The sequence below is a fragment of the Cryptomeria japonica genome, chromosome 5, assembly GCF_030272615.1.
Source record: "Cryptomeria japonica chromosome 5, Sugi_1.0, whole genome shotgun sequence".
Taxonomy (NCBI): domain Eukaryota; kingdom Viridiplantae; phylum Streptophyta; class Pinopsida; order Cupressales; family Cupressaceae; genus Cryptomeria; species Cryptomeria japonica.
Genome location: NC_081409.1, coordinates 31523867 through 31551414, shown reverse-complemented (window position 1 = coordinate 31551414; position 27548 = coordinate 31523867). Strand labels below are relative to the sequence as shown.

General features: G+C 35.8%; 1 protein-coding gene across 1 annotated transcript; it reads right to left on the bottom strand.

Annotated features, from left to right (window-relative positions):
* On the bottom strand, positions 1–26037 carry LOC131875697 (uncharacterized). The gene is made up of 2 exons (XM_059220313.1): positions 25816–26037; positions 1–519 (listed from the first exon to the last, which is right to left on the bottom strand). The coding sequence occupies exons 1-2, from the start codon at positions 26035–26037 to the stop codon at positions 1–3; spliced, it is 741 nt and encodes a 246-aa protein (XP_059076296.1).
* Positions 26038–27548: the final 1511 nt, after the last annotated feature.

Here is a 27548-nt window from a genome sequence, read left to right as displayed (position 1 = left end):
TTAATGATCCCCTTGTACATCCTCTGCCACATCCTCCTCCTGTAGATTTGAAAAACCTTCAATATGGGTTTTGTGCACTTCAAATGATGTTACCCACTTGGATAAAAGATCCACCACCTCGTTGCTAATCCTTCTCACATGCGAAACCTTGTAATGCCTGAATACATTTAAATCATTTCTGATTTTGGAAATATTCAAAAACCATGCATTTGTTTCACCTTTAATGATTGTGTTAATGATGATTTGTGAATCCCCCTCAAGGTGCAAATTTTGCACACTTAATTTAATACCCCATTGGACCACCAATAGGGCTACTTGAGCCTTCATTTCATTATTTGTACCCCACTCTAATCTTTGAGCTGCCATCATCACAATATTTTCATTCCAATCTCTAATAACAATGCCTGCTCCTGATACACGTAGATTGCATTTTGAGGCTCCATCAAAGTTTGCCTTATACCACCCTTTATGCGGAAATTCCCATTTTACTATGGGCAAAGAAGAAAAAGTTTGATCAACCTGAGAAGGCCCATGAATGGGCCAAAATTTAATCTTCGACCAACATTTATGAATGCAACTATCCTCCTTTGAGAAAACTACCTTTTCTAGAAAAAAAAATTAGAAGTCATAGCACCAACAATTTCTTCAATAGATGTATTGATTCTATTGCAAACTTTGTCCAAATACTTAAACTTGTCTTGAAATATCCTTTGTTCCTCTCCTTCCAAACCTCACAAACAATCACTGAAGAGCAAATTTTCCAAACACAAGAGAAAACCGATTTTCTATTGCAGACTAGCCAACTCATGAACACATCCCTCAAAGATACAAGTAGAGGCCCTTGCTAGGCTAATTTTTGTTGTACCACTCTCCAGCACTAAGAAACAAATTCATAATTTAAAAGCAAATGATCTACATTCTCTTCATCTTTTTTCATAGAGAAAACATTTTATTGGAGCCATAAAACCAAGTCTTTTCCTTCTTTCCCCTGTAAGGATCTTGCCCTTAATCGCCAACCATGCAAAGGCCCTTGCCTTGGGAAGACATTCTTTACCCCAATAGAGGTTTGTTAGCCACTTCTCATTCCTTTCATCTCAATCAATCAACTGGTAGCCAATTTTGATTGAATAGGCACCATTTTTGGATCCACACCACATCACTTCATCCTTTTATCTCAATTTTTTGTATATGAATTGGGTCATGCAAGATACCATCTATCTAATTTCAATCCCATTCCATTCTCCCATCAATCATTTTAGGCTCCATGTAATCACTAACCTTCATCCCCCAAAGATAACACATAATTCTTCTAACTGCATCCACATCACAAACATTACCTACAATTTCCTTTCCATCCCAAGAATTCATCCAAAAGTCAGCCACTCTACCATCCCCACTATGGCAAGTAATGTGATCTATGATTAATTTCCTACAAGATACAATAAAATTTCAGATGGTCGATCCTTGTGGTGGATTTAAGATAGTGAAGATACTCCAATCATCTTGATGGTCCAAATATTTTTCCCTCAATATTTGCACCCAAAGCTGATTTGGGTTTTTGTAAATGGACCAAACCAACTTGCCTCCCATCGCTTCATTCATTTTCTGCCAATTCCTCAGCCCTGCCCCCCCTTGATGCTTTGATTTACAAATCTTTTCCTGGGTAAGAAGGGGTTTTTTATCCTTGTTTTGTGCTCCATTCCAAAAGAATTTTCTCATTTTTGGTTCAATAATCTTCAACGCTTTGGAAGGAATTTTCATACCCATAATGGAAAATAAAGGGATGGCAGAGATAATAGTCTTCAACATTAAAATCCGGCCCGCATAAGTTAACCATCAACTCTTCCACCCATCCATTCTCTAAAGATAACAATCAACTAAACTTTTCCAACTAGAAGGCCTACTAGATCCTCCAAATAAAGGAATACTCATATACTTACCAAGAAGGCCACTAATGGGCATCTCCATTATTCTAGATATTTCAACTTACTTATGGATTGGAGTATTAAAGAAATATATTTTTTATTTTCTCCAATTGAAAATTTGACCAATCTACTTACTATAGTTATCAAGAATACTTTTCATAACATGAGCCTCTCATAAAGAGGCCTCCTCTAAAGGAGAGTGTCATCAAGAAATTGAAGATGAGATACAACTCTAACTGCTTGCATCACTTTTACACCTTTCCACGAGCTATCATTCCTTCTCATTGAAATCATGCAGCCAAGGGCTTCCACCGTGATAATGAATAGAAAGGGGGGGATTGGATCACCTTTCCTTAAACCTCTGGAGGCCTCAAACATACCTCGAGGACTATCATTCACCAAAATAGTGAATCTCGAGGTGCAAACACAACTTTTAACCCAATCAACCCAAGCACGATAAAAACAAACTTTTGCAGAACTTTGAATAAGAAATCCCATCTCACCTTGTCATAAGCTTTTTTTTATGTCTAATTTTACAATCATTTTGTTTGTGCCCTTGACCTTGGACCTTGATCGAGTGTATTTCTTCATGAACAATGATAATACCCTCCACAATGGATTTATTAGGTGAAAATCTACTTTGTTTCTCTGAAATAATAGACACCAAGATACTTTTTCAGTCTATTAGCAATAACTTAAGATATAATTTTGTAGATTGTATTACACAAAGAAATGGGTCAAAAGTCATCAAAAGAAACCACCTCACTCTTCTTAGGGACAAGGGCTATAAAATTATTGTTTAAATCCTTTTAGCAGAAAACCACCAGCCTATGATTCCTCAACCACCTACCACAAATCCTTAGCTGCAAGGAAACCATTTGTATTTGATTTGTTTGAGTATTTACATCATATGTCGATATGGTATACCCATGTCCATCATCACAGATAACGAGCTTCCCTTCAAAAATCAGGATGTCTGTGAACTCTGTGACAAGTTTCATATCCAACACCGTTTCTCCACCCCATATTACCTACAAGGAAATGGTCAAGAAGAAGCCTCAAACAAGAACATATCAAGGATCCTAAAGAAGATAGTCAATGATGTCAATCGAGGTTGGCACATTCATCTAAATCTGGCACTATGGGCATATCAAACTAGCATTCAAACCCCTACAGGAGCAACCCTATACTCACTTGTATATGGAGTAGAGGTTATATTTCTTATTGAGGTAGAATTACCATCCCTACGGGTTTCCTTGCACAATCTGATAAATGATGAAGAGTATCAAGTCCCACGTCTTCAGGTATTGGAACTCCTTGATGAGAAGCGTCGGGCTACCTACAATCACCTAAAATCATATCAACAACACATGAGCAGAAGCTACAATCATAGGGTCAAACCTCACACATTTGAGGTGGGAGATCTTGTTCTCAAAGAGAATCCTCATAATCAACCAAATAGAGAACATCGGGGCAAATTTGAATCCAATTGGCTGGGTCCATATGTCATCATTGCAGTCTTTGGGTTTGAGGCATATCAGTTAGCAACATCAGAAGGAGAACCACAAGTAGATCCAATCAACAACATGCATCTCAAAAAGTTCCATACATAAGTTGTGCAGAGCATCGGGCTCGTCAAATGTCAGAAAATACCAAAAACATTCAGAAAACGTCCTTAAAAAAAGGTACAAAAAAAAAGAAAAAAGGAAAAAATCAAGAAAATAGTAAAGAAAAATCATTCGTCCAAATGGTGAAAACCACTTTGGTGGCGCCTTGGGTAAGTACGATGGTGAAAACCTAGAAAATGAGTGTCATTTGTAAAGGCTCTCGCTCCATTGTTCTTTAGACTTATTGCGATCACATCCATTCATACATCATACATCATTTATACCATGGCTTGGTATTGATTTGCAATTAAGGTTATTGCCTCATGTGTCCCACATCAGGCTTTCACACCAACAACTAACCGGGGGAAATATTCTTAACCTAATGATGGGAGTGGATTCTCCATACTTGTGATTCATTGAGTTACTCAATCGGAAAATGTCCTAAAATAATCCCAAAAACATTTGTAAAATCTCAAAAAACATCAAAAACATTAGAAAACTAGAAAATATCAAAACATTTGTAAAATCTCAAAATAATCCCAAAAAAACATTTGTAAAAACTCAACAAAATATCAAAGACATTGGGAAAAATTGTACATAACTAGAAAATTCAAAAACATCACAAAAATCAATCAAAAACTTTGCAATAAACTAATTCTAGTTCACAAACATTCGATCAGATGCGAAAACAAACTGAGCCTACAAATCAAATACTCAAACAAGACAAACTATCAATTAGTCTGCAAACAGTCAAATACCTAGGCTAAAACCCAAATAACTGTCTTAACAAGGATGCATCCTTCCTTACAACAAGACATGATGATGCATCTTTCGGCAAGAAGATTCTTTGGTTGTTAGACTTTTGATAGTTCTTTTGTCTTTTACTGATTTATATCATGTTCCTATGTTACTCAAGGATGTCCACAAGTGATTAGAGTGGTTAGGATGGTTCATGGTATCTTTTCTTTGTTTTCTCTCTATGGATTGTTCCAATAAAGTTATGGGGCAAATATTAATGGTGTCTACATGGGAAGTTCACTAAGCTACGAGATCCTATGCAAAAATACAAAGTCATGGATCGCTATGGCTTATTGACTATAACGTATACCTCAACCATCAGCATGTGAACTAGAATGGAGGGGAATAGTCATTGTTAGTAATATGTGTAACTCTCAACCTTGGTTACCAATATCTTGGTCGAGATCAGAGCATATCCTACCATTGCATTTCATCCATCCATCAATCCATATCGTTGCATATCTTTCATACATAGCTAACTCCCCTACCACCCTCCCTATCCAGGTCATCATCACCGCTTAACCTGCATCATGTTTCATCTACTTGATCAAGCTGTGTAGCCCTCAGTCATCTAGGTCATCTTGTACACAACCACAAGTTGTTGTGATTGCCTTTTAAACCCAACTGTCAATTGGTCAACCAATCAAACTCAATCCAAACAAACAATCACATCAATTGTCTAAGTCTCAATGGGTAATTTGACTCAGATACCTTGACTTCATCGGACAATTCAATCAATTGTCTAAGTATCAACAAGTCACTTTGATTCAATTACCCACTTTATCTTGTTCGAGTGACCAACTGACATCAACTGTCACGCTTTGACTAAAACTGGGGCAATTCAACCAATTGCTTCGAATTGTACCAACACTATATTGATCAATTACACAACATCAATCAAAGGCATCACAATACTACATTTGCACAATATTTCCTGCACGAGCTAAGGGTACACATTGGCTTATCATTCTCCTTTTTTCGCTCACCATTCACTTTCATCCTATCACCGCCTCCTTCCGCCTTGCAATGATGACCTTTAATCACTATTGCGAATCCGAATATTCTCACAAGTCTGAGCTTTTTCCCATCCATTTGAGCTTACCTAGACTCACGCATAATCCAAGCACCTATCCACAATGTGTTAAAAAAATCCAAGCAGAGATCCTCTTGACTAGCGTCTCTCCCGGTCAGCTTAATCTATTTCCTATCATCAATCTATCTTATCAATAATGCCCATCGGGATGAATCCTTCCCATAACTGGTAGCTTATCCAAATCCATGTTCTACTCTTGGCAAGAGATTTTTGTTGACCACACGAGTCGTTTGCTTGAATGATCTTTTCGCTTTGATTTTATTTTGTGTCCTAGGACTATACCTCTTCATGGCTGCCTTAATCATTTTATATCTTGGTATGACTAGGTTGGTGTACATTGGGGCATAGTTTTTGTGCTATGGTGTGTTTACGGTTTCTCTTGTACGATCCATCAAGTCTCACATTTACACCATCATGGGTGTTTGTGAACTTGTGTACACTAAGATAACCTATTGTCTACGAGTCTAGTCCATGCATCAGATATTCATTACATTATGATTCCTATAATTAGTAATGTCGATAATCCTTTGCAAAATCAAACCCAGGATTGCTCTCTATATAATGCATAACAACAATCCCATCCTTTCATCACGTTCCATTCAATATATCATATCCTCTTTCATTCCATATCTTCGTTTCACCTCGAGGCTTCAATTTATTCACATTTCTTATCCCTCCCTTTTCCCTTTCATTCTCTATTTTGATCCATTTCAAGAGCACACCCATGTTCTTAACCCGCATGTCCTCTTGAGGGGGCATACCACGGATACCTCATCATCCTTCCTTAACCTACCAGTTACTAGGGCATCATGCTACTAATCCCTATCCTTTTCTATCCACTAGATTTTATTCTTCTTTGACATAACATCACTTCATGATGCTATATTGAAGAGGGGAAAATGTAGACACATAAAATGACTAAATTATTATTTAATTAATTATATATTTATCACATGGTTAAATTAATTAATCATATTATCCTACCATTACCTTTAAATTAATTAAAGTCTATTTAATTAATACTCCCTTTCCACTTCTTCCAAATATTGATTTATTTCAATAAATCAAACTCATCTTTATGGAATATTCCATTCTTGTCCCTGATCCTAATTAGCTAAATTAATCCGTGATTAATTAGGCTAATTTAGTGATTCCAACAAACCTATCATACAATCCCCTCATTATCCTAATTAATCCAAAGCCTAACCAATGTTGGTATTTATTCAAATTAAAAATACTACACATCTACCCAAACCAACACGTGACTCCACATGTGACTCACAAGTCACTTTACATGTCCACGTCACCTTTGACCAAGGGGTTCTCACACATGTGTGAGGATGATCTTCCCCATAGAGCCACCCTATCTCTTTCCCCTTTTGGCCAGTGTGTCATAAACTCTCTTCCACTAGCCCTTACACCTTTCCACAAGTGTTTCCACTTGTCATCTCTTGTTTTATTCCAAGGTTGCTCATGCATGTGTGAGCACACATCCCCCTCCCCGCTAGAACCTTTGTTCCTCCCAAGGTGGGACCACACATGTGGGACTACATTGACTTTCACCCCACTTCTCCTTGTGACACTTGTCACAAGGCTAAGCCTTCAAACCTAGGACCACATCCCCTTTCAATCTAAGCTCTTTATCACCCTTTTAATCTTGACCATCCATTTATAGGCTCCCAACTCTATAAATTTAATCCTTTATCCATCAATAAAAAAAATCCACTTTTTATGCATCCTCATGCTGGCCTTTTATCCACTTTCATCACATCATTACTTTCCCCTTTTATCCACTTTTTCATCACAAACTTGTGTTGTCCTCTTGACATCATAAGCATCTCCATAGCATCATCATATCCAAATCATCATACACACATCCTTAGTTTGTTATGCAAGTGTAAGCAATCCACACTTAAGCCCACTCAAACTCCCAATCTTCATTTGACAACCTCAAAGCAATGCAGTTCGTGGAGACGAGGAGGACAAGGAAGAACTAATGGCATTGGGAGCATCATGAGAGAAGTTATTTTGGTTTAATCATGTTTTCTCGTTATGTTTTTATATGCTTAATCTTCCTTGATAATGGTTTTTAATGATTTAGTTTTATGTTGATTTGACTAACCCCTGAACTAACTATTTTATGGCATTACAGTAGCCATTTGTGGTCATATTTTCATTAAATTATGAGGAGACTATCATCTTCCCTTCTTGCAACTCAATGGTAGTTTCACCCTTTTCAACCTAACAAAAGTTGGCATCACCATCTTTACCAACCTCATTAGATATGCCACCCTCATACTGGTGATTACCTCTCTGGGGGAGGGGGTATTTGCTTCATAGGTATCCTCAGCTATGCCTTCCATCAATTTGATCAATAGGTCTTTTACCTCTTTGAGCTAATCCTTTGCCTTTTAGATCTTTCCTACATTTAGCTTTTGTATGACCTTTCTCTTTACAAATTGAGAAAATATCTGTGAAGTCCTCTACCTCAATAGATTATCGCCAAACACCTTCAATTGATTTCAATTCTACATACTTAGGAAGGGGGTGGATAGATTGCCATTGAATACATATCCTGGCATACATATTGAATTCATTAACCTCCAATGCTTCATCCGCCTTCAAAAAGACTCCCAATTTATTACCAATCATTTTGAGAGTTTCGATGTCCCAATATTTATGTGGTAGTTTGTAAAGCCTTACCCAAACAAGAACATTTTCAATCTCCTCCTTTTTGGGATCGAAATTGGGTATACAGTCCTTGATATAAAACCCTTTAGCTCCCATAAGGAAGGGACCACTGTTCATAATCCACTCTTTGTCTTTTTCACATGGGCATATGACCAAATAAACCCATTTGGGAGGGTTTTTAAAACATGTGCTTCCCCCCAATTCACATCACCCGAGATCAAACGCTAGAGAAGGCTGGCAATTCCCCATTCCATTTCATAAAAAATGCCCTTAAAAAAAAAATGTACTAAAACTTTCCATTATGGGTTTTTTATGAGAAGGGAAATCACATGTGAGTTATCATACTCAGTGCATACCTTTTTTTGCACTAGCTCAGTATTTTGTTGCTTTGACCACCAAAACTTTTTTTCAATGGTTTTGAAGTTGACCCTTGGCCCTGAATGGATTGCAACAAAACCTTAATTGTTACAATCTTGTTCTCGGCTCCGGATAAAAGTCGACTTCCTCCCATACGACACTCGTCTGTAGTTGCTTGCTTGAACCTACCATGCCCTAAAAGGAGGGCGCCATTCGTGATTTTGATATCCTTCAAACCTTCTTCCTTGATAGTGCCAAACCTGTTGTGAACGACCATCCCTCCTAAACCCTAGCTTTGCCATTATAAGCTCATACGAGTGTATCATTCTACTTCTTAATTGACAATAAACTCTTTAATTTATAAACATATCATACCTTTCCCTTTAACGTTATTTCTATAAGATACCCTTCAAATAGATGTGACCAATGTATATTAACTATAATGTTCAATTCTTTTGACTTACTGTTATAAGGTTTACCTTAGACTCCAAATGCTCTTACAAGGATGATGCATGCTTTAATGTTTGAAAGATGGTTTGGATTAGATTGTATGTGGAATGTAAGGTAGCTAAAATAGTCATATTTTGCTTTGGATTCACATTCAAATAATAGTATATTCATGGGAATGGTGACAACTAGCATCCTTAAAGGATGAAATATCATACGAGTAGTCCTAAACAAAGATATATTCCTCATACCTACAAAATTGAAACTTTTCATAATCATTAACATCCCTCCAAAATATGGATTCTACTAAATGATCAATTAAAACACAAAATTATAGGTTCAAAGTTGAGTTCCTTTATTTAATTTCAAGAAAGAAAAGGATAGAAATTACCTTGCACTAGTTGAAACTATATAGAAATGGTAATGAATTGAAAACCCATCCTCTGTGTGATTAAAAAATCTTTTTGGCTACAAGGAAAGTGTTGGAGGTGTTAGGGATGTTAAGGAAAATAGGCTTAGAATTAGGAATCATATCTTAAGTGATTCTTTTCCCTTTCCTAATGCAACCAATACTCATCCATGCTATAGCAATTTGGTGCTCCTCAACTAACAAGTTGCACTTATCAACCATTCCCATTGGCAACTGCCCTTGAAGTGTAATATTGAACATTACAAAATAATCGAAAGATCATTATGGTCAAGCTTCTCACCTTTGGAAAATGTTATTATTATCTCCAAATGGTCTTCCATTATGGTTAGTTTTGGATCTCTTCCTGTAATGCCTCGAATTTCAACCACCTCTCCCATGGGTTTCATTTTCCTAGCGAACTCTTGCATGAAATAGAAGTGGTTGAATTTTGTGTATTCATCTATTACGTGGGAAAGTTGTTATAGTCACTCATCCCTCCTATGTGATGACAAATCCATCTACCCATCTGATCATAATGACTATAGCCTTGAGCTAGAAATAAATCAACACAATTCATGTGACACCTTATCTACATAAGTGCTATGATGGTTCGAATGATTTCCCTCCACAACATAACCTTTCAACTAAAATTACCATGTAGGTAATTCCTATCAAAATGTATCACTCTCATGATGTACATAACTTGAAACAAGAATTTAAACACTATTTAAATAATATAACAACTTTATGTATGAAAAACTTGTTGAAAAATTAGCCATGTGATTAGAGTAGGAGTAGTGAATAGCCATGCATAGACCAAAAACTCTCTATTAGAGATTAAAAAAAGGTTATAAATCAATCTCCCCCATGGCTAGGAATACCTACAAAACCTCTTGTGTGAAAGCCAATTAAGTAATGGGGTGATTATTAACAATTATAATGTTAATTTCAGGACAAGAAAATAGGTCCATCATCATCTTGAAAATACTTCCCTTGTCAAATATGGATACTGTTGACTATGAAAAAGGGTAGTAAGCACATGACATCAAAAGCCAACCATAGAGATAAATATCATGTAAACTAACCTAATCAAACTGATAATGCTATCAAAATGAAATGCAAAATAAAATGAACAACATAAAATCAATACAATATCATCAAGTTGCATTCCTTTGATGTCGCTTCATTGTTTATTCTTTCTCCTCTAATGTGATGTAGCTCTCAAATGGGTAAGTGCTAATATACGATAATAAATATCGATTCAATAACGTGATTGTGAGGGCATTCGAAGGATCGTGGTTATAAGAATGATAAATGAGACCTTAATTTATAGGATTTGAAGATCAAATGGATGGACAAGATCAATTTCAATCAATGTAAAAGATTGAATATGAGATTGAGTTAAGTGAAATGAAATAGGAAAGGTGTCATTTCCAAGTGGAGGGCGAAATGGACGGTTAGTGAAGTTAAGTGGAGAAAATTGGGAAAGTGGAAGAGATTAGGGAAGTTAGAAGTGGAGTTCAAAATGGAGGTGAAATTTATATATATTAATTTATTTACTCACTCCAAATTTGATAATTAGGCAATTAATTATTCATTTAATTGTGATGAAAGCAATAGGGATAAATAAATAATAAATTTATTTATCCAAAGATAGACGTGTTAGCATAAAGGGTGGTTTAATAATTAAATAACTATTTAACCCTAGAAGGGAATTAGGTCAAATTGCTAATTATTTAACCCTAACAATGAATTAGGTCAAAATGATACCAAAGAGATAGAAATAGGGTAATCGACAAAAGCATTTAATCAAGTAGCCAAGAAAGGTGATTTAGGTCAAAATGATAAGAAATTGACAAGAAATGATCAAATTAGAGGACAAAAGAATGACAAAACATCGACAAATGGTGAACACCAAATGTGTGACTCCCGAGTAGTGAAGTTAACACACCGAGTTGATATTCATCGAGTGAAATGTGTTACCAGATACATTGAACCTGGACATGCATATGAAAACATGTTACAAGATCGAGGCACATCTAATCGTTATTACATTGGAAATTACACTAGAAGATTGTGTATGATTACAAGGACAATCTAACCAATGAAATATTTTGTTTAGTTATTCATTCGAGGAATCTTGTTTGTAAGATCGAAGCAATGGATTGGATCACCGTTTTAAGAGATCTATTTATACAACATGAATTAAGAGCAAGGTGTGCATATATGTATGAAGGAAGACTGTTACAGAGACACAGAGGTCACCGAGAAGGTTTTCAGAGAATAGTCGAAGAACAGAGTAAACATAAGGGTTTACTAAGTTACTATACGAGTTATCGAGGTATGCTATAAGCAAGGTAATCTTATCTTGAGCACATAGAATCTGCTATAACATTTCAGACGTAAAAGTTGCAGATGTTTGTAATGATTTTATTATATTATTGTGAAGTTGAAAGAGAAACCTTTAACATGGTAAAAGACTCTAACCAAGTCTATAAATTGTAAAGCCTCTAACCAGGTGCAACATTCATAATAAATGTTGTGAAATCCTTTAGCAAGCTAGATCTAATAGATCTTGTTACTCCTAATAGGGTAAGCTATCAGAAATAGCTAAATGTAGCTCCAACTGAGCATCTTTATTATTGCAGTAGTGAAGTTGTGGGTGCCATCCCCACCATAGTTTTTCTCTCTAACCAAGAGTTTCTACGTAACCAAAATATATGTGTTATGGAGTGAATCATGTATGATTGTTATCTGTTTGTTTTAACTTTATTTTATGTTACTGCACTATTTTGTTTATGCATAACAGTAAGATTATTATTAAAGAAAAGTATTGGAGTACTGATTCACCCCTCCCCTCTCAGTACATTAGCTTTCCATATTGGGCCTAACAATTGGTATCAGAGCTCTAATCTTGGAAAAGGGTTTAACTACCTAAAGAGAAAGATCTTATCAATGGAAGGCTATAAACAATCTCGGAGGATTGTGTATCTGCAAGAAGAGCTGGATCATGCAAATCAAGTGATTGCAAACATGCAAAGGCAAATGCAAAAATCTCTGAAAGTAAGAAGAAGATTATCTGATGACTTGCAGGATTCTCAAGAGTTAGTGGAACAAATTGAGACATCATCTGAGAATAGTGTATCTGAAGAGACTGAAGAAATGATTGGAGTATTGAAAGAAAAGAACAAAGCATTGGCTGATCAACTAAAAGCAATGAAAAGAGAACATGAACATTTCAGTACACAGATGATTGAAAATCTAGATGCATTGAGGACAACAAAGGATAAAGAAAGAGATCTACAAAGAGAGAAACAACAACTTGAAGTCTTAGTATCTGATAAGAATGATGAAATCATAAGGTTAACTGGGATTCAACAAAATATGACAGATTAACTAGGTTATGCACATCATGAAGTAATTCTAAAGAATGATGAAAATCAAGCATTAAAACTTGAAGTATCAAGGTTGACTAATGAACTTGAAACAAAGAAGAAATCCAAAGAAACATTGAAGAAGAGTTATGATGCACCAAAGATGTTGGATGAGCAACTGAATACAAGAAGACCCAACAAAGATGCAGGACTCAGTTACAAAGGAAAAGAATCAGCCGGGAAAGGAATTCACACTACCGAGGGAGGAGAATCATCAAAGCAAGTTGGAAATAGGAATAACATCAAAAGGAAGAAGCCTATTTTCTACTACTGTGGAAATCAAGGTCATACTGCCAACATATGCCAAATTAGAAAAGGTAAGCAACCAAATATCACTAAGTCTAATGGATATTGTTACAATTGCAATAAATATGGTCACATATCTAATCAATGTAGGACAAAGTCTGTTAGCAACTATCAGAAGGCAAAATTCAAAGGGTTTTGTAAAAACTGCAATAGATATGGACATAGTACCGAGAAATGTTGGTTTAAGCAAAAGAATCACACGTGGTCTGCACACTGAGCAAACACTAGTGGTTACCGAACTCACACAAATCCTTATCGACAATATGCAGCAGTACCATGGGATTACAATACAAGGATATGGTGTGAATGTTGTGGAAGATATGGACATATTAGTGCCATTTGTTTTATAAGGTTTGGAATGAACAACCGAAGATCATGGAGAAATCCTGGTATGGCATGTTTTCATTGTCACAAAGCTGGACATTTAGCTGGAGATTGCAGAGATCAACCTAGAAGAGACACTGAAGAGATAAAAGAAAAATTTAAGATGATTTGGAAAAAGAAGGAACTCATGTTAGATGAAGAAAGCACCTTACCTACTGATTTAAGTGCACCTATTCCAAATTAATCAGAAAAGGTATGAAGGGAATGCATTCTCTAAAGGTTAAATCATAACAGTTCCTATTCTATTATGTACAAAATTCAAAATCTGCATAGTTAAGATGCATTAGTAAGTTTGAAATTCTATCAAAAGTGCTTTACAGGAAACTTGTCAAGTCAGTGTATACAGGAAGCCTGTCAAGTTGGTAAATGAATGAAATTTGGTTACTCGGTTAAAACAAAAAAAGGAGTAAATCGGTTAAAGGTGAACCGAGTGCATTTAATGTTTTTACCTAACTCGCACGGAGCCCGATAAGGTATTTTTGTGTACTTAAAGGTATTTTCACGGTCATTTTCATTCACCAAAGTTTTCAAGAGAGCAGAGTAGAGCAAATCAAGGCGATCAAACTTCATTCAGAGCAAATTTCAAGGTATTTACATCAAATCTCATCACACTGTTAAGCTGGTTTCTGATCTTATCAAATTGCTATTATCTACCGAGTGTGAAGCATCAGTCATTTGTAAACCGTCAAACCCTAAGGATAGTTTGCTAAGTTTTTACTTGAAATCTACAATGGCACCCAAGATCCAAGATCCCGTAGTTGTCAAGAATGTGGAGAAGCCCTCGCTGAAGTACTCTTTGACTCCTAAAGTCACCTCTGAACCGGATGACAAAACTGCATTTTCACTCATCCTTGATCAATTCTTGTTAGTCGAAGATGTTAGATTCTTCACCAAATGTCGTGTTGAAGAACTCTGTCATGTTGAGATTAATGACACATATGATGAACTTTGTACTGATGGAAAAATGGATAGCAAGTACAAGCATATCAAAATCAAGGGATTAATTGAAGCCCTAGCCTATTCCCGTGTGTTCAAACCCCAGTGGGTTAAGTTTGTTTTAAGTAGAGTTCATGATGATTTTATGTGGCTAGAGGAGCAACCATTCAAAATCACTAAGGAAATCATTCATGTGATCACCGGGTATCCTATCTATGATCATGCACGAGCACAGAAAATGATATCACAGAAGGAGTTAATTAGTCTAACTGGAGTAGAATCTGATTACCAAGGACTGAAATTGAACAATGTCACTGATGCAGAACTTAAGTTTGCAATTAGAGTAATTGGTTACTGTTTCTTCCAATTAGCAAGGGAAAACAGTGTACCATGTGCCGCAGTTGACTTAGCCTATAAAATAGTGAAAAGGGGAATGAAAGTAGATTTATGTGAAGTGCTACTGAAGAACTTGTTTGAGAACCTGAACACAATAAGGAAGCCGAAGAAGAACAACTCGACAAACACATTGAAGTTTGGTTCACTTCTTGTATGCATGTTTTTCTATTTTGAGAAGTTCTTTCCCTCAATCAGTAAAGTAGTTTGGGAGCTACACCGACCTATCACCCATCAAATCAATGATTTTATCAAGAAATTGGGAGATAATTTTAATGATATCATGGATGACTATTTCAGCAAATTTCAAGAGAAGATGCACAACAAGTACCGGATTCCACCACAGCTGGTAGAGACATATAAGGATGATATATGTTTTGAGGTAGACACCGATTACTGCTATGTGAATGTTGTAGAACCTAGGACTCAATCTTTGCCACCAATGGGTTATGAGATTGACTATGATATTACACAACAACAAATTGATGCCTATCTTTCATTGCTAAGGCATACTACTGAACTGAGATATGGAACTTATGAAGAAGTTAAAGAAAAAGTGAACATGAGCATTGTAGTACCTAAAGGTACAAGAAAGGCTACAAAGATGATAAAGGTTTTATCTAAGAAATTCGGAGAAGAATCCTCCTCTACACCTATCAAAGGCACTCTTGCCATTACTGAAGAGGAATCGAAAGCTCAAGAGGCAACAATAACATTAAGTACCGAGTTGCCTAAGGGTAAAGTTTTGAAAAGAAAGAAACAGGACATTTCAAAGGCCCTACCGACTCCACCAACAAATAGACCTAACACTAGAGCATCAGCTGCATCACCAAGTAAGAAACAAAAGAATGTTACTATACCCAAGGTAACCAAGACCTACAAGAAATCTACTCAGAGACTCATTTTGGCAAAAGAGTCTAGTGATACAGAATCCGATGATGCAAACAAATTTCAGATTGTAAAAAGCAAGAAGGTAAATATTCATAGTGTTGAAAACTTTTGTGCCAATCTTAAAGAATATGGTGGATTTGCAGGATTTAGATATGTCAAGTATGAGACTAGGAATAATTATGAGAAGCGAAAAATTGAAGAAATTGTCATTTGCACACTTCTAAGTTTCGGCTAGCTCCATTAGAACTAGTAAAGTCACTTCCGAGTGAATTATACTTACATATTGATAACAGATGGAAATATGCAATGGACTCATAGAAACAAATTAGAGAAAGAAGTCTAGTCCATCTATTTCCTGATATGTCTATAGCAGAAATTAAAGAACATTTGACAACACACAATTCTAAATTTCTTGTCAAACAGAGAGCCTTAAAATTGATGAATGGGCTATACATTGATGTAGAAAACGAGACAAAAGCCAAATGGCAGGATATCTTCAAAATAAAGGATGTCAGTGAACAATCTCAAGTTGAAATTGTTGATGTCGTCGAGTACGATCCTGATGTCACTGAGCAAGGTCCTGATGCTACCAAGCAAGACCCGGCTGACAGTATTCAAATTGATGAAGATATCATGGATGCAGAAGCACCAGAGTAGGAAATGATAGAAGGCACTACCTATGCAAAACTTGTATCTAGTGAATCTGTCTTAGAACAAGCTCAGCCTTATCTGCCAATCAAGCCACTTGTCTCTACTGAAGCTCCTAAGGATACAGAACAAGGCACCGAAGGTCACAAGTCCGAAGCAGCAGAAGATACAACTAAAGATCAGACGTCTCAAGCACTGTCAAGCACTGAAAATGTTACTGCTGAGACCCCTAGTATCGAGACACCCAAGGACACCACAACAGCTATAGGAACCCAAAGTGTCGCATCTACCGAGCAAGCTATCGAGGGTCAGCAAGCCTCACAAGCACTTGTCTTAGTACAACCGATCAAAGGTAAAGAGAAGAAGGTGAGAAAGCATAGTGTCAAAGTTGATTTAACTAAACCGATAGTGTTGCCCAATGTGGATATCTCAAAATTAAAAGGGCAAGCACTTGTTGATTTCGGTGAACTATGCAAAGCAAAGGCCGAACAAGAAAAACAATTGGCCATTCAAAAGAAGAATAAAGTACTACTGAAGGTGAAGACACTACTAATAGATATGCTACCTTCAGCAACAGTGTCAACCGATGTAGCCATCCACATTCAACTGGATGAACTCCTTACTCAAATAGAAACATCTGGAGTTGATGCATCTGAGTACTTGAGCAAGCTAAAAGATAAAGAGCTTACTGCAAAGATGATAGAAGAGGTACAAAATGCTCTCGCTATAGGAAAAGTAAAGCTTGTCAAATTCATTGCTGAGTTGTCCCCTCAACTCAAGCATATTCTTTATTTATTTCAAAAACTTTGTACATTTTCCTTATTCATTAAAGATATCAAGAATAAAACTGATGCAATTAAGAAAGAGATAACCGATCTCTCAACTAAGTTGACCACCGAGCCTAATTCAGTTTAGAATTTTTATACCAAGCTTCAATAGCTCATGGCTCAACAGTTAGAACTCATAAATGAAGAGCATAAGATCGGGATGGATACAATGACCCTCCAGACATTATTCCTTCCTGATCTCTCATCAATTCAAGAGAAGATTAACCAAGCTACATGCCTATCTACTACACAAGAGGGAAGCACTCTTGATGGCTTAATATCACTATTGGCTGATATTCAAGCACAAAATTCTTTAATGAAAAGTGTAAAGGATGCACTCTCAGTCGCACTCACCGACGCCCGGAACAAGTATAAATCTATTTTTGATCAGTTACCGCCCCCAGATGGAAATTAAGTTTTTGATGTTTGTCAAAAAAGGGGAGTAATACTACATAAGGGGAGTAATATACTATATTTGGAGAGTGATACAATTTTGAGTATTGTATACAGGGGAGTATACCGAGCAGAGCATGCAGACCTAGCAGAGCACACAAGCACAGAACAGAACTGAGCATGCAAAATCCAAGTAATATACAGAATAATGATAAGGGGAGTATATCTGCATATACTATTTCATTGACTATTGTATATATTGTCAAGTGTAGTCATTTTGCAAAGTATATAGATTTTTGAGTTATGACATTGAAAGTAGTTTTTGTCAAACATCTCAACTAATGTCAAAAGGGGAGATTGTTACTACTTATCAAGTTGCCATTAGTTTTTTATATTCAAAGTCATACTATATATTCTAGTCGGTTAGCACTACTGAATCATGCAGTCGGTATAAACAGAGAAGTCGGTATGCACAGTCTAGTCGGTTATAGAAGAAAGCAGTCACAAAACACAGTATACACCGAAGCTGTCTACCGAGTATCTTTTTGAGACTACCGAGTAGTGAAGTTAACACACCGAGTTGATATTCACCGAGTGAAACGTGTTACCAGATACATTGAACCTGGACATGCATATGAAAACGTGTTACAAGATCGAGGCACATCTAACCGTTATTACATTGGAAATTGCACTAGAAGATTGTGTATGATTACAAGGACAATCTAACCAATGAAATATTTTGTTTAGTTATTCATTCGAGGAATCTTGTTTGTAAGATCGAAGCAATGGATTGGATCACTGTTTTAAGAGATTTATTTATACAACACGAACTAAGAGCAAGGTGTGCATATATGTACGAAGGAAGACTGTTACAGAGACACATAGGTCACTGAGAAGGTTTTCAGAGAACAGTCGAAGAATAGAGTAAACGGAAGGGTTTACTGAGTTACTATATGAGTTATCGAGGTATGCTATAGGCAAGGTAATCTTATCCTGAGTACATAGAATCTGCTATAACATTTCAGATGTAAAGTTGCAGATGTTTGTAATGATTTTATTGTAATATTGTGAAGTTGAAAGAGAAACCTTTAACAAGGTAAAAGACTCTAACCAAGTCTATAAATTGTAAAGCCTCTAACCAGGTGCAACATTCAGAATAAATATTGTGAAATCCTTTAGCAAGGTAGATATAATAGATCTCGTTACTCCTAACAGGGTAAGCTATCAAAAATAGCTAAATGTAGCTCTAACCGAGCATCTTTATTATTGCAGTAGTGAAGTTGTGGGTGCCATCCCCACCACAGTTTTTCTCTCTAACCAAGAGTTTATGCGTAACCAAAATATATGTGTTATGGAGCGAATCATGTATGATTGTTATCTATTTGTTTTAACTTTATTTTATGTTACTGCACTATTCTGTTTATGCATAACAGTAAGGTTATTATTAAAGAAAAGTATTGGAGTACTGATTCACCCCTCCCCTCTCAGTACATTAGCTTTCCATATTGGGCCTAACAATTTCCAAGTGGAGGGCGAAATGGAAGGTTAGAGAAGTTAAGTGGAGAAAATTGGGAAAGTGGAAGAGATTAGGGAAGTTAGAAGTGGAGTTCAAAATGGAGTTGAAATTTATATATATTAATTTATTTATTCACTCCGAACTTGATAATTAGGCAATTAATTATTCATTTAATTGTGATGAAAGCAATAGGGATAAATAAATATTTATTTATCCAAAGAGGGACATGTTAGCATAAAGGGGGGTTTAATAATTAAATAATTGTTTAACCCTAGACGGGAATTAGGTCAAATAGCTAATTATTTAACCCTAACATTGAATTAGGTCAAAATGATACCAAAGAGATAGAAATAGGGTAATCGACAAAATCATTTAATCAAGTAGCCAAGAAGGGTGATTTAGGTCAAAATGATAATAAATTGACAAGAAATGATCAAATTAGAGGACAAAAGAATGACAAAACATTGACAAATGGTGAACACCAAATGTGTGACAGGAAGACATGTTAAAAAGGGAGATGTAGGCGTTGACCACTTTTTAGTGTCTACATATAACACATTATCATAACTAAACTTCCTTATTGAAAATATTATCCTTTTTGGGTATTAAATCGATATCCACATTGCCATTTTCTTAAGATGTGTTCTTTTCTCTTACAACCAAACAGGTTTTGGCAATGCTTCTTGGGGACTTTGGTTTCAGTTTGACATTAAGTGATTCATTTTTGGTGATTCTATCACGAGAATTAAATATAAAACCTTCGAGAGTGGTTATTTCTTTCCATGATTGATCTATAAGTTGTGAACTTCAATCATTCATATTGTTGTAAGAATGCACAAAAAAACTTATCTAATTGATCATAGACTTCATTTCATTTTAGTACAAAAAATGGAGGGCTCAGTAGTAGCAATGCTATTTCTATCCTCTTTAACTATCAACAGATTTCTTACATCAAATTAACTTAGAACTTGAAATAAAGAGTCCACATGCCTCATGCTTGATTTGTATCTCTTACTCTATGACCTTCTTTTGTGTGCTTTCCATGACGACAAGAATTTAATTACAATGAAGGAAACAACAAATATGAAACATTTGCATACGTTTGGTTGTGAAATAAAAGATGTTTATCATTTTTCAAATAATAAATTGTTGAGATATCCCTATTACGCTCATTTTTGTGACTCAAAATTCCTAAATTAGGATTTCCAAGATCACATTGTAATTCCTCTAAAAGTTGGGTAGATGTTTCGTCGACATCATTTGCAATTATTGACACATCTTCAAAACACATTACTAGCTCTTCGATAGAGACAGTTTTGTGCTAATCATGGACCTCACTACTTTTTATCATTGAGGTGTCCTCTTGTTCTTCCTATATGACATATTATGACTTTGATTTTTCTTCTTGCACTATCACAATATTTTTCTTGATCTCCTCTTGTGATTTTATTTGTTGTGCTCTTCATTATTTCAAGTTCCACTCTCTCAAATTCTCTCTCTTTCAAGAATGATTATTTTGGTTCCTTCTCCTCACATCGTCTCCTTCTTCACCCATTTCTTATTTTTATATCATAATACTCCTCAAAAGACATGTTACAATGGATGCCCAAATCTAGGATAACAAATTCAACACTAGATCTCACTCTTTAATCCTCTTGTCATGGGTGTATAGGTTATTCCATTGACTTATTGGTTGCAACCCTAGCAATCTCATTCTAATATATCATTTCTCCCTTCCTCATAAACATGTCCATTATCTTTCAATGATTTATGAGTGCAACCCAATTCTTCTATTTTTTGAGCAATTGTATAATAAGATGAGAATATCTTGGCTTTGATACCACTATAATGTCCCTGTCTCTAAATTTAAAATTAAAATAATAAATTTGCAACGTGAAAATGACTTTCACCTATTTATATTTGAACTAAAACAATTAATCATACATCATAATATTTAAAGTCAGATAGACGATCACATAGATTTGCACATGATGAATCAAACTCCAACAATAATATATGAACTGAGTATGATCATATTTCTATAATCACGATATTATTACATTAATCGTTACATTAACAATTGTTGGTGTAATTAAATTGTTGTGCCTTGTTAGTTCTTCACTTAGGTTCTAATTATACCTTTCACTTAAGCTTGCTTAGGGACCATATATAACATTGCCACCTTTAGTGGACTCATCACATTATCACTTTCCACCTCACGTGGAACTTCCACCTTTAGTGGCTTTATCATGTTATCACTCTTCCACCTTAGATGGGTGGTCCACCTTTAGTGGATTTGTCACACTATCACTTTTCTACCTCAGATGGGTGATAATTTATCACTTTATATATCATGCCATAAGATTAATACATTGTCATAATCTTATGCCTTATCATTTTTCACCTTTTCCTATTGAACCAAGGGGTCTCCTGTGTACATTTATATCAATTCTAATACATTCTTGATGGGAATATAGTTTATTCTTGTCATATTATTTTTCTCTTATTCTTGTGATTTCCATTAGGCCTCTATATCTCGAGTGGCTACCTTCATAGCTAAATCTTACAACAATAAACAACACTTAACAAGCTTGTAACAAATAATACAATCATAGTCATATTGAATTGTGGAAGCCTAAAGCTCCAATACACTCCTTGAGTGATAATTCCCTTAAAAAGCAAAGAGTTTTTGTCTTCCAATTGTAAAAATCAATGGGATCTCACCCATTGATCATATTATACTATGGGTTTTTGTCCACAAAAGATTGCTTGAACACTAAGTGTCAAAATATACAATGTTATACAATGGGTGGTTACAAATGAAATGTCTTGCTAGATTTGTATGCTATCCTCCCATAGATTAGACTAGTTGGCCTATACCACTTTGATGGCAAGGCCCCAAATTTAAATTATACACACTCCACTTGATTTGGCATAGATGCTTTTTAAAATTCCTTGTCAAAGTTAAAATTTTTCCATTTCCCCAATTCCAAGTCGAGTCTTCTTCCATTGGTAGCCTTTATACCAAAACCCTAACAAAGTCATTGTTTGAGCCTTTCCTTTACTGTTTTAGACTTTTGTATTCCCTTATATGTTGATACAATTTAAATATTATTTCTAATCTTTGAACGTCAATGCTTCTATAAGTTCCTTTCAGTCTTCCACCTTGGGAGAGGTGAAGTGATATCTTTGATCCCTAAATGTTGACAACTCTTATTCAAGTAGAATATTTGACAACAAATCCTTGCCAACTTCATGTCATTGCCACAATTTTAATTTTCCATAATATTTTGAAATTTAAAGGGACATGCCATTTTTCTTTAGGTTAAATGATTGCTTTGGTAATTCTACCTCGGTAATGACCAAGGTATAGGTCTACCTAAAAATATTATATGAGAGTTTGGTTATCCTTGTGTTTGAGAATGGTTAGATCTATGAATGTAAAATATAATGTACACTTAAACGAAAGGAAGGAGATGCAAATATCACAGGTTGCTTACAAGAAATGAATGCTACTATAATAACGAAAGGAGAACAATAACAATGAGAATATAGGAACAATATTCGTTAGATAGGACTTGAGGAAACCAAGAGGATAATAGATATTTAAGAGGAATGTTGGAAGAGTGCCATAAAGAGTGGTAGAGATTGAGAGTTTTAAGAGAGCTTGATAGTTACCAAGGTTGCAAGAAGAATATCCTAAGAGTGCTCCAAAAGATGGATGCAAAGATCATAAGTTGCTTAGGGGTACAAGAAGAAATGAATTCTACTATAATAACGAAAGGATAACAACAACAATAGGCATACAAGAGCAATATGACTTAGGTAGGGCTCGAGGAAACCAAGTGGATAGGAGATATTTAAGAAGAATGGTGGAAGGGTGCCATAGAGAGTTGTAGAGCTTGAGAGTTTTAAGAGAGCTTGATAGTTCCCAAGGTTGCAAAAAGAATATCCTAAGAGGGCCCTAGAAGATGGATGCAAAGATCACAAATTGCTTAGGAGCACACCAAGAAATGAATGCTACTGTAATAATGAAAGGAGAGTAATAACAATGAGAATACAAGAACAATATTGCTTAGACAGGGCTTGAGGAAACCAAGAGGATAATAGATCTTTAAGAAGAATGCTGGAAGAGGCCATCGAGAGAATTAGGGATTGAGAGTTTTGAGAGAGCTTGATAGTTCCCAAGGTTGCAAGAAGAATATCCTAAGAGAGCCCCAAAAGATGAAAGATGCCAAAAAATTGTTTAGATGTAATACTTTTTGAATGTTCTCTTAGGATGTGTATAATAGGCGTCCAATGATTCCTAACTGCTAACCAAATGATCGATATGAACTAGTGTCTATCCTTTTCTACAACTCCGTGATGTGCAATTTGAAACATGTTATTGTTGAGTTGGTGAGTAATGACTAATTAGAAGGGAAAATATGGGTCTAGTTTTAAATTTTTAATTTATAAATACGTGAGCTAAATTTGCATGAAGTGGTTTTTATGTCACACCACATAATCAAACCAGTATAGAAAATGATAAATTGTAGATGGAATCCATAACCTTGAGATATGTGGGTTCAAAATAGTTTAATAATTGAACAGTTTACCAACTTAGATGCAAAAATACTTTCTAACATGATAATCATTGCACAATAGACATCTAAATCAAACTAACTAAAAAATAATGAAACAAATTGTAAGGTATTACAACTTCATCTTTACATTACGAATGGAATTTTTGAAGAGTTCTTACCCATTAGAAATATAGAAAAAGAAGGGACACTTGAACCTTTTAATAAAGTATTCATCTTTATATCATATTTATGCCACCAAGTACCTCTATAAATAAGCGTAATGCATATCGGACCTTAATTATGATTAGTTACAAAAAGTCCATATAAGGACACATATCTCTTGTAGAGTAAAGATCCTCCCAATAGAATGAATGAATGAGTTTTCATGACATCTACGAGATCATCAATCTATGGGACCAAGAGTACCATTGTTAACAATTTTTAAGCTCCTTTCAATATTGGTTCTTCTATTGTGGATCTTGATCAAGAAACTTGTGGTTTTGTGAAGAGTTGCCTCCTCAAATAGCTCACTTAGATTGCTTACCTTCAAACTATTTTCATATTGTGTATGAAGATCCTCATATGTTGTACACTCAAATATGAAGTGCAATTCGGTTTGCACCACCCCTTTATTTTAGAAAAAAAAAATAAAAATTTTCATCTCACTTTTCTTAATTTATTTTTTTCATCCCACTTTTCTTAAAGACTACCCATCTACTAGTCTCACATCTAAGATGATGAGAACCGAATCTAAGCTTTACAAAATAGAACATCACTTCCATCATGATGTTGAACTAACATCACTTTGAACATGAAACACATAGATGGAAGAAGGCATTTACAACAAAATCATGAATTAAAAATTCATAAAGCTACTACTAGCAATTGTGCCTTGGTATGCAATGGGTACACCAAAGAGGTGTAAAAGGTCAATTTTTTGCATACATTTGTGTGGCACATGAGGTCAATTGGTAGAACATTTTGAAAATGATGTTGTTTGTGCAAAAAGGGTCTCAATAGAGAAGTGATAACTTCAAATCAACTATGCATTCACTTAGATGGATAACAACATGAACAACCTTTGAATTAGAAAGATAATCAATAATAATTACCAAAAGATTCAAAATATGTTTGTATTAGGGAGAGAGGGAGAGATTAAGGTGGAAGAGTGAGAGAAGGGGCAAGGATATTAAAATAGAGAGGAAGATAAAGATAGAGATGAAGATCAAGAAGGAGAGGGGAACAGGGAGAAGGAAAGGGGGTGACAAAGAGATGATAGAGGGATATATAGAGATGTAAGAGATACATATATGGAGAGAGAGGGAGAGATTGAGATGGAAAAATAAATAAGGAGAGTTAGATATAAAGAGGCAAAAAAAGAAGATATAGAGGTATACGAAAAGGGAAAGGGAAAGAGGGAGGGAAAACGATGGATGGATAGAGAGAGGGAGACATGTCTAGAGATAGAGGAAGAGAACCATAGAGATAAAGATAAAGATAAACAAAGGCAGACAAATAAATAAAGAGACAGAGAAAGGTAGAGGGAGGGAGAGATGCAACGAGAGAGAGATAGGGAGGGAAATACAGTGAGAGAATAAATAGGTAGAGGCATAGAGTGAAGATGGGGAGGAGAGGGAGGTAGGTAGGTAGAGGGATAGAGGGAAAATCATGGGTTGGGGGGAGGGAGACAAAGAGATGGAGGAATATAGATAGAGGGTGATATAGTGAGGGATAAACAACTGTAAAAAATTAATCAAGCTATATAATTTTATTATATTTGAAACTTCAACTTACCTAAACTTTCACTTTTTATGTAAATTGTAATAGAGTATATTTTATAACACAACAAAGACTTATTCATAAGAAATAATTTTATAAATTAAATAAAATGTCTTTTCTAACACAAGAAAGAGAAAACCCCTCTACCCCAAGAAAGAATTCACATTAAAAATAAAACAAAGTAAATGCATACTCACTATTAAAGAAATAAATTTGACTAAATGTTTAAATACATATATGTAGGTCAATGTTTATAGGCTTACAAGAAAAATAATAATACGCTGTCAAGTTAAGTAATAGATAATAATTAAATTAAACAATAAAGGTTTTTTTTTGGTCGGTAATAAGATCATTTTATTAATAGATCCAGGATTGAAACTGGCCCAAACCAGTGGTGGCTACAATTAGGGAGCCACCTCCCCAGGAACACCTCCACCCTTCAGCGAAGGGGCAATACAGACACTCCCAGCCAAACCCTTCTTACCTTTCTTCCATTTCATCTCAATCCATCCATCCACTTGGGCATTCTCCAGTAACTTCAAATTATGTACCCCAACACAATCCACTTTCCAAATCGCATGGTACTCATCCCTAGAACCTACAACATGATCTCCTTGAGAACCAAACCCACCCACCATCCTCTATTCAGACACAACTACACCCACCAACTTTTGACTGGATGCATAACCAACCTGTGAAGAGCTGCCACCCAAATGAGAGCCTCCATTTTTTGCACAACCCAAACCTCCGCCTGCACTTTGCATGATATTAGTTGGGTCCAAACCCTTAACCCTTGAAAGATCCCCCACAATTGGGGGGGGGGAGATGGATCTCCTACCTCCTTATCCATCGTATAAAAATGTGGAGTAACCTCTTTCCACTAAGATGTTGTACGCTTCACTCTAAGCCTAGTGCAAGAATCAACATTATTCCTAGTCTTAAAACATATCCTACATCTGAAAGGAATCCCTTCATAATCCACAGATTGAAGCCAATTCCCTCTGGAGGATGTAATAAAATTTTCAGAAGGCAGGCCCATGGAAACATCCACCACAACCAACAAACGAGCGAAAGTAGTATGCAACAAATTTAAATAGTCATCATCGGTCATTAAAAATGTACTTAAGGAGTTCCCAACAACTTCAAAATAGGAGTCAAACCAATACTGCATTGGAAGGTTTGGAAGTCCGATCCAAATAAGAGTTTGATCGAACGACTCTGATTCAGGGTTGAAGGCTGGATGCCACGATTTCAGCATCAACATGTGTTTGTCCTCCCAACTCCATTGACCATCGCCGAGGACTTTGTTTCTGTCTGCCACACTTTGGAAAACCACAACGAAAAAGCCACGAGCATGTGGGTAAATCTACACATAATCCTCCATCAAGGGTTCCCAATTAATTGAGATCCATTTGTGCAACTCACCAAGACTCGACCATCTGCCGATAAAGCGCCCAATAAGCCCTAACTCTGAAAAACCACTTCATTATGCTCAACTTCCTTCTCAACCTCCTCCGATAGAATAACGAAAGCAGATTTGGCCGTGGGGACCAAAGACGTAGCAACAATGGTCGGGTTACCTGTGCTACGAGACACACCTCCTGACGGTTGATGGGAATCCCTTTGAACCAACGCTCGCCTAACACTTCCCCCCACCCATTGAGCATTCTCTGCAATGAGCCGAGAGCGGGAATGAAAACCAAAATCCTGAAACCTTCATCCCGAGCAGCGAATCGATCTTGGTTTAGAACCGCTGCCGATCTGCTTGTTGACTCCACGCCTAGACGGGAATGAAACCTACCCCCCTTCGCTATAGACGCCCAGCTTCGCGCCTCTCAACTAGGGGAAGAAGAAACCCTAGCCCATGGGGTGACTCGAAACGACATCGCGCCTCCCAAAAAAATGATTTGGTTACAAAGAAATTAAACAATAAAGTTGTGTAACTTAATGTTACAATAAACGAATGCTGATTTTTTTGAATAATAATATATTCAAACATATCACAAATCACCATTAATTTAAAATACATTCAACATATATGAAAATTTGCCAATACCTATACTAGTTTACCATTCAAGTTATATTACATTAATATAATTTATTTTATATTAAATATAAATACAATTATACACACATTTTAATTAAACAT